Source organism: Chiloscyllium punctatum, chromosome 15 (assembly GCF_047496795.1).
Source record: "Chiloscyllium punctatum isolate Juve2018m chromosome 15, sChiPun1.3, whole genome shotgun sequence".
NCBI classification, from domain to species: Eukaryota; Metazoa; Chordata; class Chondrichthyes; order Orectolobiformes; family Hemiscylliidae; genus Chiloscyllium; species Chiloscyllium punctatum.
Window position 1 is genome coordinate 53,475,312 of NC_092753.1, and position 14,430 is coordinate 53,489,741.

Here is a 14,430-nt window from a genome sequence, read left to right on the forward strand (position 1 = left end):
TCCGTACATCCCTTTGGCACATGGGAGAAGGCAAGAGACATTGTGGACCAATTGACCTAATCTGAACAATTTAGTATGTACAAATAGTAGTATTGTTTGGGTATGTCTTTTTTTCTTCTTAAAAAACAGAGGAAGTCTGCTAGGGGCTTTCTTTTCCCTTTTTTTAAATTGGTAATAATCTGGTTTAAACTATGGTTGGCGGTGGTTGAGATATGTACTTTCAATTTCTAAGTTAAATTATACCAAAGGATGGGTGGATTATTTATCCCTATTTTTTAAAAAAATTCTTGATTCACATTGCTATTCCATGGTGTATATTCTTTCTTTTCTGCTTGGGTTTGGCTCTAGCTAGGAGGAGAGAAAATGGTTGGGATGGCTAGATGCATACCTTTGGGCAGTTTGTACCCGGTTCAAGTATTTAAATGCAGTTTTGGCAGTGGGATGGGAAGTTGGGTTTTGGATGGGTAGTTGCCCCCTTTGGGCTGAGAGTGAGTTCCCCTATTAAACACTGTTGACGCTTTATATGTTGGTTTGTTTTTTGGTTTTTGTTGTATATAATCTTTGATAGCTTTGTAGGTTTTAGTTTATGTAGTTTTTAAATTTGATGAATCTTGTGACATGAAGGCTCAATGATTTGTGGTTCGAGTTCCTCCTCTCTGGAATTCACCCTTCAGGCAGGGATTTTACGTTTTTTTCTCAATCTACTAAGATGTTACATCAGGACTGATTTTTTTTCTGACCCCCGTGGCAATCCTGGACTTGGTGGCATCTTGTACAATTAGTAACATTACCATCTCCGATCACACTCCAGTGTACGTGTTGGTTAAAATTAAGTATTTTACAGTGGGTTTGAGATACTGCCAAATGGATAATAAGTTTGTGGAGTACTTATCTAGGGAACTTCTGGCGTTCCTGGACATTAATTCAGGCTCGGTTAGTAGCCCATCTGTCCTTTGGGAAACTGTCAAAGCCTATGCCAGGGGTTAGTTATTTCCTACTCTGCCAATAGGAAGCAGCAGAAGGGTGAGCAGCAACGTCTCCTCAAAACGTGGTTGAAGGCAGCCGAGAAGGCTTACTCTGACAGACTCTCATTGGTCAAGCTACAGAGGATTACGACACTGCGGTCTGCATTAAATTCCGTGCTCAGGCAGACGGCAAAGAAGGAGTTTGCTTTTGCAAAACAAAGGCTATTTGAGCATGGTGACAGGCCAGGCAAATACTTAGCATATCTCGCCAGGAAAAGGAGTGCCCCACAAGCCATTATGGTCATTAGGGAAGGGTCTTGGAAACTTAACTTGTGACTCCAAAAAGATTAATGTGGTATTCCAGAGATCTTGCTCTAGGTTATGTCGATCTGAGGGTTGTGAGGAGGGGCGGGCCAAAATGGAGTCTTTTTTAAGGATCTGGAACTCTCAGGTGTGACTCCTGAACAAGAGACATAGAACATAGAACATTACAGTGCAGTACAGGCCCTTCGGCCCTCGATGCTGCGCCAACCTGTCATACCAATCTGAAGCCCATCTAACCTACACTATTCCATGTACGTCCATATGTTTGTCCAATGACGACTTAAATGTACTTAAAGTTGGCGAATCTACTATCATTGCAGGCAAAGCATTCCATACCCTTACTACTCTCTGAGTAAAGAAACTACCTCTGACATTTGTCCTATATCTATCTCCCCTCAATTTAAAGCTATGCCCCCTCGTGCTCGCCGTCACCATTCTTGGAAAAAGGCTCTCCCTGTCCACCCTATCTAACCCTCTGATTATCTTTTATGTCTCTATTAAGTCACCTCTCAACCTTCTTCTCTCTAATGAAAACAGTCTCAAGTCCCTCAGCCTTTCCTCGTAAGACCTTCCCTCCATACCAGGCAACATCCAAGTAAATTCCTCTGCACCCTTTCCAAAGCTTCCACATCCTTCTTATAATGCAGTGACCAGAACTGTACACAATACTCCAAGTGCGGCCGCACTAGAGTTTTGTACAGCTGTAGCATAACCTCATGGTTCTGGAACTCGATCCCTCTATTAATAAAAGCTAAAACACTATATGCCTTCTTAACAACCTTTCTCACTGCCCCCTTATCAGAGCAAGAGATACAGGAGACTGTTAACCAGCTTCAGAATGGAAAGGTGCCTGGTCCTGATGGACTTCCCAGCAAATTCTTTTAGGAAATTATCAACATATTGTTAGGCCCGATGTTCAACATGTTTAATGACTCATACAGCCATGATTGTCTCCTGCCATCTTTGAGAGAGACCAATATTTCACTTATTCTCAAAAAAGGGGAAGGTCCCTGAGGACTGTGCTTCATACAGGCCCATTTCACTCTTAAATGTGGACTTTAAAATCCTCTCTAAGACTCTTGTGTTAAGGCTGGAGACTGTGTTACCTTCTAATGATAAAGAGGACCAGATGGGCTTCATAAAGGGCTGCAGATCCTCCAATAATGTTAGGAGGCTGCTTAATGTAATTCAAGTGTGTCAACAGCAATTAATACAGGGATGGGTGATTTCTGTAGATGCAAAGAAGGCATTTGACCGAGTTGAGTGGCCGTAATTTTTCTATACTCTGGAATGGTTTGGCTTGGGTGAAGTCTTTATAAGATGGGTGAAGGTTCTGTACAGTGACCCTCTTGCTGCGGTCATCACCAACGGGGTACGATCAAGCAATTTTAACATTTTTAGGGGTAGCCGGCAGGGTTGTCCCTTCTCCTCACTGCTTTTTACTTTGATGATTGAACCATTGGTGGAGGCCATTCGTGGGGATCCTAATATATCAGCTCCAGGAGTGGAGTCAAAATTACATCAGATAGGTAGAGGGAAAGGTATCATTGATTATGCACGGAGGCCACAGAAGGATTTGGACAGGTTAGGAAAGTGGGCAAAGAAGTGGCAGATGGAGTACAACCTGGCAAAGTGTGAGGTCATGCACTTTGGTAGGAGGAATAGAGACATGGACTATTTTCTAAATGGGGAGAAAATTCAGAAGCACAAAGAGTTCTAGTCTAGGATTCTCTCAAGGTAAAATTACAGTTTGAGTCAGTAGTTAGGAAGGTAAATGCAATGTTGGTATTTGTTTTGAGAGGACTTTAATATAAAAGCTGGGATGAAATTCTGAGGCTCTATAAGGCTCTGGTCAGACCTTATTTGGAATATTCTGCACAGTTTTGGGCTCCATATCTCAAGAAGGATGTATTGGTCCTGGATAGTGTTCAGAGGAAGTTCACAAGAATGGTCCCAGGAATGAAAAGCTTAACATATGAGGAATGATTGAGGACTCAGAATCTACAGTCGATGGAGTTTAAAAGGATGAGAGGGGATCTAATTGAAACATACAGTATATTGAGTGACCTGGACAGAACACATGTTTCCACTGGTAAAAGAGACTAGGACCTGAGGGTGAAGCAAAGACCTTTTAGAATGGTGTTAAGGAGAAACCTCTTCAGCCAAAGAATGGTGAATCAATGGAATTCCTTGCCACAGAAGGCTGTGGAGGCCAGGTCAATGAGTATATTTAAGACTGAGATAGATAGATTCTTGAGTATCAAGGGGATTCAAGGGTTATGCGGAGAAAGTGGGAGAATGGGGTTGCGAAACTTATCAAGCACAATTGAATAGTGGAGCAGGGTGGAATGGCCTAATTTCTGCTCCTTTGTCTTATGGCTTTACGGTCTTGACATCAAGGCTGCATTCGACCAAATGTGGCATCAAAGAGCCCTAACAAAACAATGGTTATCAGGGGGCAAACTCTCTGGTGGTTTTAGTCATACCTGACACATAGGAAGATGGTGGTGGTCGTTGGAGGTCAGTCATCTCAGCTCCAAGACATCTATGCAGGAGTTTCTCAGGGTAGTGTCCTTGGCCCAACCATCTTCAGCAGCTACATCAATGACCTTGCCTCCACCATAAGTGGGGATGTTCGCCGATGTTTGCACAATGTTCAGCACCATTTGCGACTGCTCAGACATGGAAGCAGCCTGTGTCTAAATGCAACAAGAACTGGACAATAACCAGGATTGGGCCGACAAGGGGTAAGAAACATTCATGACACACAAATGCCAGGCTATAACCATCAAAAATAAGGGACAATCTAACCACCACTCCTTGACATTCAATGGTGTTATCATCACTGAGTTCCATACCATCAACATCCTGAGAGTTGTCATTGATCAGAAACTCAACTTGACTCATCACATAAATGCAGTGGTTACAGGAGCAGATCAAATGCCAGGAATACTATGGTGAGTAACATCCCTTCTGACTCCCCAAAGTCTGTCCACCATCTACAAGGTACAAGTCAGGATCAATGAAACCCCAACAACAGTCAAGAAGCATGACACCATCCAAGACAAAGCAGCCACTTGATTGGCACTACATCCAAAAGCATCCACTCCCTCCACTACCCAATGCCCAGTAGCAGCAGTGTGTACTATCTTAAAGCTGCACTGCAGAAATTCACCAAACATCCTCTGACAGCACCCTCCAAACCCACAACCACTTCTGTCCAAAAGGACAAGTGCAACAGATATATGGGAATATCACCACCTTCAAGTTCCCCTCCAAACCACTCACCCATTCTGTTTGAAAATATATTGGCATTCCTTGACTGTCGCTGGGTCAACTCCTGGAATTCCCTCCCTCATGGAATTTTGGATCAACCACAGCAGGTGGACTGCAGTGGTTCAAGAATATGGGAACACCACCACCTTCTCAAGGGCAGCTAGGGGCGCACAATAAATGCTGACTAGCCTGTGATGCCACAATCCACAAAATGAAAAAATAAAAAAACTGTTGATGGATTGCTGATGTATAAAAAAAATAAAAATTGAATAAATCAAAATAGACTATTGATGGATTGCTCATGCAATTACCAATTAGAGCTTAGAGGATTGTGATCACGCACAGGGGCTAATGACTAGTAAGGGTTAAAAAGGCCTTGTTTTTAGTGTTTGATGTCCAAGGAAGGAGGACTTCTGATAGCAGAGAACAAGAAATCTGTATCCAGTCCATCAGTTCTTTGAACTGGCATCCACTGATTTATTAAGGATTATTCTAAAGCTTGTCAATCTGCATTTAAATGTTGCAGTCTCCATGGTAATGCTGTACCATGCAGAGGCCACTTGCCAATCAACAGCACTATCCTCTCATGCAATTAAAAAAATCATAGTATGTACCCAGCAGCCAATTAAGAGTAAATTACATTGCTGTGGATCAGGAGCTACATGTAGACCAACAAGGTAAGGACAGCAGTTTCCTTCCCTAAAGGATATTAGTGGACCAGGTGGGTTTTTCCTGCCAATGGCTTCTGTTAGACCCTTACCCAGATTATTCGTGAATTGCAATTACACCATCTGCCATGGTAGGATTTGAACTGTGGTCCCCAGACCATTACCTGGGTCTCTGGTTTAATAGTCTCGGGTTAATATCACCGAGCCATTGTCTCCCCAATGAATATTGATTCTCCACCTGAATTTGTATTCTTGTGAAATTTCCTGATACATACAAGACAAAGGGCTTTGGCAAAATGTGTCTTTTTTCAGTAATACTGAAGCTATGTAAATGAGATTGAGTATTTGTAATGACTTTCCCAGAATATTTTACTGCCATGCCTTTCTTTCGGACTCCAGAATAATCCCTCCTCAATGCTCCAATGACTATTTGTAATGGTAGACTCTAGCATTTCTACACTGCTACAGTGTTCCAGGGAGAAAGGCTAGAAAGGTCTAAAAGCTATTCAGCTTTTTACTTAAACTGCTTCCCACCACTGAATCATTAAAGCATAGAAGGAGGGCACTTAGCCCAGTTTGTCTCCACTGGCTCTCAGAGCATTTTTACTCACATGTTAGTCTCTTGTCTTTTTACTGAAACCATGCACATTATTTAAATAGAAATAATCATCAAACACCCCCTTGAATGCCTCAATTGAACCCGACTCCACCACCATTTGACAGCAGTGCATTCCAAAGCTGGGACACTCACTGTGTGAAGAAGATTTTCTCTCACCTTGCACATGCTTCTTTTGCAAAACATCATAAGATTGTGCCCCTTGGTTCTTGATGCATTTTTGCATAGGAATAGTTTCTCCTTATTCCTCTGTCAAAACTGCTCATGAATTTGAAAACTTCTATCAAATCTCCTTTTAGCCTTTTTCGTCCAAGGAAAAAAAATGCAACTTTTTCAATCCTTCCTATTAATGGTGACACAGTGGTTAGTACAGCTACCTCACAGCACCAGGGACCCGGGTTTAAATCTTTCATTTTGCTTTTATGGCTAGATCTTTCCAAATTGTCTTGTATAGCTTTGTATTTATTTTAAATGTGTGTAATAAGGTTTGTTCTTCTGTTGAAATAAGGATCTGTTTTGGGACCATTGCTGTTTGTCATTTTTATAAATGACCTGGAGGAGGGGCTTGAAGGCTGGGTGAGCAAGTTTGCGGATGACACGAAAGTCGGGGGAGTGGTGGACAGCGAAGAAGGATGTGGCAGGTTACAGCGGGACATAGATAAGTTGCAGAGCTGGGCAGAAAGGTGGCAAATGGAGTTCAATGTAGCTAAGTGTGAAGTCATTCACTTTGGTAGGAGTAACAAGAAGATGGATTACTGGGCTAATGGTAGGCTGCTTGGTAGTGTGGATGAGCAGAGGGATTTTGGTGTCCATGTCCACAGATCTCTGAAAGTTGCCACCCAGGTAAATAGTGCTGTGAAGAAGGCATATGGCGTACTGGGCTTTATTGGTAGAGGAATTGAGGTCCAGAGTCCTGAGGTCATGTTGCAGTTGTATAAGACTCTGGTGCGGCCTTATCTGGAGTATTTTGTACAGTTTTGGTCACCATACTATAGGAAGGATGTGGAGGCACTGGAACGGGTGCAGAGGAGGTTTACCAGGATGTTGCCTGGTATGGTAGGAAGATCGTATGAGGAAAGGCTGAGGCACTTGGGGCTGTTCTCATTGGAGAAAAGAAGGTTTAGGGGAGATTTGATAGAGGTGTACAAGAGGATTAGGGGTTTAGATAGGGTTGACAGTGAGAACCTTTTTCCGCGTATGGAGTCAGCTGTTACTAGGGGACACAGCTTTAAATTAAGGGGAGGTTGGTATAGGACAGATGTTAGGGGTAGATTCTTTACTCAGCGGGTTGTGAGTTCATGGAATGCCCTGCCAGTATCAGTGGTGGACTCTCCCTCTTTATGGTCATTCAAGCGGGCATTGGATAAGCATATGGAGGTTATTGGGCTAGTGTAGGTTAGGTAGGCTTCGGTTGGCGCAACATCGAGGGCCGAAGGGCCTGTACTGCGCTGTATTTTTCTATGTTCTATGTTCTATGAAATATACCCTCAGCCTTGTGTGCCAGGTCACCATGTTAGCTCAATAACATAGCTAAAACTCATGGTCTATCAAGCCAAATTTCACTCAATTGTGTTTTGTCTATTATTATCAGCTAGGATAACAACAATGGGGGTCTCAATTTAATCAGTGTTCCCTGGTAACAGCTCATATATGCAACATTTTGTCAGTGCCGTGGATCTAAATTACGTGCTCCAATGCTGCAAACCTTAGTACTCAGATGCCTCAGGACTCTTACTGAAGCCAGACTGATCATTACAACGGTAAAGATATTGCACAATTAGTACAGAGGGGGAAGACCATTCAGTCTGTGAAACTCAGACTTTCCTAGTAACGGCGGGGGGGCACTCCCTTATCACGTTGGGAAATCCAATAACTGCTGCATTAACCGACTTAACAACACCACTGCTGAGCCGCCAAACAATTCCTCGCACTTGGAGCATTGAGGAGGGATTATTCTGGAATCCGAAAGAAAGGTATGGCTGTAAAATATTCTGGGAAAGTTAAACAAAGACATTATTTTGTCCAAAAACTTAGTAATAGACAGTTTGGTCATCCTTCGACCCGAAATGGAACGAGTATAAAATGACATTAATTTCCCTCTTTGCTCACCAATTCGCAATTGAACGACATGGAGCATTTCCAGAGTTTTTTTTAGAAAAGGTAAAATGCATTTATCAGTGTGATTCGCAGGAGATGTTTCAGCTGGATTGTGACTAATCCCTTTTCACACTGCAGATTTGTCGATGCATTAAGTGATGGATTTTGGAAAAATTGCCGGAAGCCTTTTTTTTTAAAACCTGTGAATTCAACCGAGACAGAAGTCACTGCTTTGGACTTGAAAAGCGAAGAACAACAGGCTCTCTGTAAGGTAGGTGCTGTGTATAGTAACTGACTTTGATCAATCCGTCACAAATGTTTGTTTAGGTTCTCACTGTTGATATTTCAAATGCCTGCATTATATGCTGGAAATACAGACAAAGCAGACATTGCTGAAACGGTTGACCTTCCCCATATTTTATTTTCTTTGTATTTTTTAGACAGTGTTCAGCAAGAGGAACCGCAGTGTATCTCTATTCTGAGATGCTACAGATGAAAAAGCACAGAGATGCATCTGATCGTTTTAAACGGTATTTAATGTTACTATCCAATCTGGTTAACAGGCGATTAAAATCTAATTTCTTTGCAGCCGTCTGAAAAATCTCTGACAAATAAGAGTTGGAAGATTTGGATTGTTATCACTTGTCCCTCACTCTCTTTCATTTATTTCATTAACCTTGCAGGCTGTACATATTCTGATCATTCTCGCATGACCTTCTTTGCTCCGCCTGTTCCTACCTGACCCGCTAGTCCTTTTATTTTCGCTGTAACTTTCTTCCGAAAATCTTTCATCCTGATCATTTCTTTTTTGATTCATATCATTCCCCTTCTAATTCACGGGGGCTGTTACACTCGATAGCGCTTCAACCTATCTGCTAGTTTTATTTTTACAAAAGGCCATTTGCACCTGGTTTTGGGATTGAAATCTTTTCTCCCTCGTTCCTTGGGCCCCTCAGTCCTCATGATTGAAATAGTCAATGCCCTTTGCAGTCCCCAGGCTTCCTGGAAACCACTTCGAACCGGGAAGTATTCGGCCTCAAATCTCAGAGACAAACAGTAAAACATCCAATCCAATTTCTTCCCCGATCTTCTGCAGACCCCGAGGGTAAATACAGAGCATTGTAGAGTCAGGACACCACAGCTGATCGGTTTGTTGACCTTGTAGTTTCAGGTTTTGAGAAGCCTGAGAGGACATGTGTAGTTCACTTCCTAACATGGACCACCAGCTCAGGGCAGGAGGTGGCGATGAAAGCAATTTGCCCCAAAATGAATGGCATTGAGTTGACAATGACTGTAAATAGCAGGACTTGCTAACGAGGTCGGGTCAAAGGGTGTGGGAGGGCGGGGGCAGAGGATTCTCTGAGTGAGATATCCGCCTGTCAAGGGAAGGCTTTGGCAAGTGTGACTTTCCAAAGTTCAAAGATACTTAACCTATTTCATGACCTTTGTCCACACATCCCTGTTACTTCTTCAAAGCATTCCCTTGTGGCGAACTGGTATTGCCCCAGCCTCTGAGCCAGGTTTCACCTGCTCCAGAAATATTATCTCGGAACAAATTGATTAGAAAATACTGACGAAGCATCACTGTCCGTTCTGAAATACAAACGGGCTTTTCTTTGCACTTTCAGGTTCTAAACGTTCTGCTTTTAAAAAAAGAAATGTGTGCCATCGTCTGTTTCCTCTGTCGATTTATTTTTCAGTGGTTTTGTTCGCGATTCTGCGTGCCTCTGCTCCCTGGGCCTGCTCTCGCCTCTGTCCCACAGTGTGCACTTGTTCTGCTGAGAGAAACTGTGTCGTTCTCTGTGACCGAGCCGGATTGCAGCAAGTCCTCAGCGAGTTCCCATGTGAGGCCTCCCTTATCAGTTTGGAGAAAAATAACATCAAATTTTTGTCAGAGAAGGCCTTCGGTGCTCTTCCAGCCCTCCGCTCTTTATCCTTAAACCACAACAATATCTCTTTCATTACCCCGGGCGCATTTAAGGGGCTGCCCCATCTCAGCGAACTCCAACTCGCCCACAACGAGTTTATTAAGTATCTGCACACCAGAACGTTCACTAATCTCAAACGACTTAAGAAGCTCGATTTGTCTAATTGCAATCTATTTAATATCCCAGACCGGATCTTTATAGCAGTCCCCGCTCTGCAAGAGCTAGCTATGTGGCAGAATAACTTCAGGAGAATCCCTGCAGCAGTGAGGGCCACAGAGACTCTCAGGCTTTTGTATCTGGAGCGGAACAGAATTGAAGCAGTGGCTTATAACTCTCTGCAAGGATTACGCCGTTTGAAATATTTAAATTTACAAAACAACAAAATTGCGGTAATCCACGAGAAAGGTTTTAAAGACTGCGTGGAATTGGAATATCTCTATCTTAATGATAACCTCCTGAGGAACCTTCCCGAGTTTGCTTTTCAAGAACTCAGGCTTCTGAAGATGTTAAACCTGGGAGGTAATGCTTTGGTGAACGTCTCCAGTACTTGGTTCAGTCAGCTCGTTGAGCTCGAGGTTCTCTATCTCGACAGAAACGCCATCAGTTACATTGAGGAAGGGACTTTTGAAAACCTGACCAGTTTGATCTCCTTACATCTGAATAGCAATAACCTGACCTCACTGCCGTTTTCCGTTTTTCAACCTGTATATTTCCTCGGCAGGCTCTATGTCTTCAGGAACCCATGGGGGTGTGACTGCAAGATGGAATGGTTGAAAGAGTGGATGGAAAACTACAAACTTGTCCGGGACATCCCGTGTGCCTCTCCACCGTCAGTAGCGGGTATGGATCTGAGTCAAGTGTTCTTCCCCAAATCTCCAGAAGGGACTTGTGTCGATCCAGTGGAACAGAACGAGACAGTTTACACTCCAATTCCGACAGAGCGTGCCCGGTCCACCGCCGACAATAGATTCAGTAACCTTATCTCGAAATTACTTTTCCCCAAAATGTACGAGGATGCGGAGAACACCACCGAGATCTTCAGGAATGTGTCAGTCCCGGGCGGAGCTAACCGGGAAACGTCTACAGCGGTTCCTATGAACAGTAATCTGGATCCACCCATCCAGGTTGTGTTCATACCCATTATAATGTTCTGCTACAATATCTGAGACAGCGTTCAGCTGCTGCAGCATTTGCCGTGTATTAATACAGCTGCAGGACGCAGGAAATCTCTTCGAATACAATCTTTATCATTTCAAACAAAAAGACACGAATTGCGAAAGTTGAATTTGAGTTTGGCTCCCCTCCGTTTGGAACCATAACAGAGAGAACTGATCTTGTGTTTGTTTGAACCGCTGGATCCGTTCTCTGCCGACTTTAGTTTTAAATCATCGTGTTCCATCTGTCACCTTCTGGGACTGAGCCCAACAATAAGCCTCCTCGATCGCTCTGAAGCTCTACTAGAGGTTGGTTAAGTCTTGTACAGGATGAAGAGTCTTTAGCTCACATGCTGTATTTGGAAATTTCATAGCACCCACATTTTTTTAAACGAGAATACTTTGTAAAATGAAGACGGAATCACATGTTGCAGACAGCGATTCCCGAATTAGTCGACTTTGGTTAGACAAATATTAATAACTTTTACCGTTAGCATCTTCAATTAATGAATAATGGACGTATTGTATCTGACCATCGTGTGTTTTTGTAATATGTACATTATAAATATCATTTACATGAATGTATTGCATAAGCACATTCCTCTGTACAAAAAAAACCGGATCTAGACAGAATGTTGGCCACAATAACCCTTTTATCTTTGATGCCGGGATTTAAATTTTGATCTATTAGAAATCGTAATCTGGGAGGATTGTGGCAATCGTGTACAGAGTTAGAGACTGTTTGACTATCCACAAGCAACAAATGAAAGGCATAATCAGTAATGTTTAGACTGAAGTAATGAGAAGCATTGGCGTCATTTAACTAAGTAAAAATGACAGAAATTGCAATGAAAATGTTGAGATTAGCCTTGTCATGAGATTTTTTAAAATCAAAAGTGCTATCACACCTTGATAAAATATGATTAAAAGTTAGTAAAAGAAACAAAGTTATTTGAGGACAGAAGATTTCATGGACAATAAATTTGACTTTTCATAGTGAAACTTACTTTGTGTTACAAACGTTCTTTATCAACCTATTTAGATGGATTGTGCACTTCTCTGGAATAAGTAAGACTTGAAACAGTGACCAGGTAAAAATAATGACTGCAGATGCTGAAAACCAGATTCAAGATTAGAGTGGTGCTGGAAAAGCACAGCAGTTCAGGCAGCATCTGAGGAGCAGGAAAATCGACGCTTCGGGCAAAAGTCCTTCATCAGGAATACAGGCAGAGAGACTGAAGGGTGGAGAGACCCTTCAGTCTCTCTGCCTCTATTCCTGATGAAGGGCTTTTGCCCGAAGCGTCGATTTTCCTGCTCCTCAGATGCTGCCTGAACTGTTGTGCTTTTCCAGCACCACTCTAATCTTGAAACAGTGACCTACTGGCTCAGAGTTAGTGACAATACCACTGCCAGATGAGTCCTCAAAAGTTGAACATGGTTAGGTCCAGTGACAATACCACCACTTCCCTTGTGTTGTGTGCTGAGTATATATCATCTGGGTTATTAGAATATTAAAGGTAGCTAGCACAGCACAAATTCCATTTAATGAATTGATCCTTTTACAGCTGTAGAAAACTGAGCTGAGGAGAAGGACATGAATGCTGACATTAGAGATAGAAGTTTGTTTACTCTGGATCACATTGACATAAGGAGGGAAGATGTGTTGGGTAGGCTAAAGGATATTAAGGTGGACAAATCCCCAGGACCAGATGGGATCTATGCCAGATTGCTGAGCGAGGCGAGAGAGGCAACAGCTGGGGCCCTGACAGATATCTTTGTAGCATCCTTAAATACAGGTGAGGTGTCGGAGGACTGGAGGGTTGATCATGTTGCCCTCGTACAAGAACGGTAGTAGGGATATTCCAGGTAACTACAGACCAGTGAGCCTGACGTCAGTGGTGGGAAAGTTGCTGGAGAAGGTACTGAGGAATAAAATCTATCTATATTTGGAAAAGAGTGGCCTTATCAGTGATAGGCAACATGGTTTTGTGCGGGGGAGAACATGCCTTACCAACTTAATAGAGTTCTTTGATAGATGAAGGAAGGGCTGTAAATGTCATATACATGGACTTTAGTAAGGCATTTGATAAGGTTCCCCATGGTAAACTAATGGAGAAAGTGAAGTCACATGGTGTGCAGGGTGTTCCAACTAGGTGGATAAAGAACTGGTTGAGCAACAGGACACAGAGAGTAGGAGTTGAAGGGAATTTCTCGCAATGGAGAAAGGTGACCCAGTGGTCTTCCACAAGGGTCAGTGTTGGGGCCACTGTTTGTTTGTGATATATATAAATGATCTGGAAGAGGGCACTGTTGGTCTGATCAGTAAATTTGCAGATGACATGAAGATTGGTGGAGTAGCAGAAAGCATAAGGGACTGTCAAAGAATACAGGAGAATATAGATAGACTGGAGAAGTGGCTGATGGTGTTCAATCCAGGCAAATGTGAGATGATGCATTTTGGGAAGTCTAATTCTAGAGCAAACTATACTGTAAATGGAAGAGCCTTGGGAAAAGTTGATGAGCAGAGAGATCTGAGAGTTTAGGTCCATTGTACCCTGAAGGTTGCTGCACAGGTGGATAGAATGGTCAAGAAGGCATATAGTGTGCTTGCCTTCATTGGAGGGGATATTGAGTATAAGAGCTGGCAGGTCATGTTAAAATTATACAAGACTTTGGTTCGGCCGCTTTTAGAATACTGTGTACAGTTCTGGTCATCACATTACCAAAAGGATGTGGACACTTTGGAGAGGGTGCAGAGAAGGTTTACGAGGATGTTGCCTGATATGGAAGGTGCTAGCTGTGAAGAGAAGTTGAGTAGGTTAAGATTGTTTTCATTAGAAAAAAGATCGAGGGAGGGATCTGATTGAGGTCTACAAAATCATGAAGGGTATAGACAGGGTGGATAGAGATAAGCTGTTTCCCAGGGTGAGGGATTCACTGAGGTCACACATTCAAGGTGAGAGGTGAAAAGTTTAAGGGGATATACGTGGAAAGTACTTTACACAGAGGGTGGTAAGTGCCTGGAACACATTACCAGTAGAGGTAGTAGCAGGCACGGTAGATTCATTTAAGGTGCATGAGTAAGTGGGGAGCAGAGGGATACAGATGCTTAGGAATTGGACGATAGGCTCAGTCAATTTGGATTGGCTCAGGCTTGGAGGACCAAAGTGCCTGTACCTGGGTTGTAGAGTTTCTTTGTTTTTTGTTCTAAAACGTGGATAAATAACTAAACTGAATGATACTTTGAGGCAAAGTTTGAGAGCAATTGTTCACATACTGGAAGTTTAGTGTTTATCACAACAATATTTCAGACGACAAGCAGATGCTCCTAGATGGAGAAGCAATGGCAGTATATGATACTTTTTAATGGTATGTTGCTTGGTATTAGCTAGTTCAGGTCCA

The 14,430-nt window shown here is 42.7% G+C and overlaps 1 protein-coding gene across 1 annotated transcript; it reads left to right on the top strand.

Annotated features, from left to right (window-relative positions):
* The first annotated feature begins 8,090 nt into the window (after positions 1–8,090).
* nyx (nyctalopin) lies at positions 8,091–11,979 on the top strand. The gene is made up of 3 exons (XM_072585154.1): positions 8,091–8,217; positions 8,387–8,476; positions 9,647–11,979. Exons 2-3 carry the CDS (start codon positions 8,455–8,457, stop codon positions 11,038–11,040), a joined length of 1,416 nt encoding a protein of 471 aa, XP_072441255.1. The 5' UTR covers positions 8,091–8,217; positions 8,387–8,454; the 3' UTR covers positions 11,041–11,979.
* Positions 11,980–14,430: the final 2,451 nt, after the last annotated feature.

Coding starts and splice junctions, on each gene's coding strand:
- nyx (XM_072585154.1), top strand. CDS start 8,455: ATGCATCTGATCGTTTTAAACG. Junction 8,477..9,646: donor GCATCTGATCGTTTTAAACG/GTATTTAATGTT, acceptor TTTATTTTTCAG/TGGTTTTGTTCGCGATTCTG.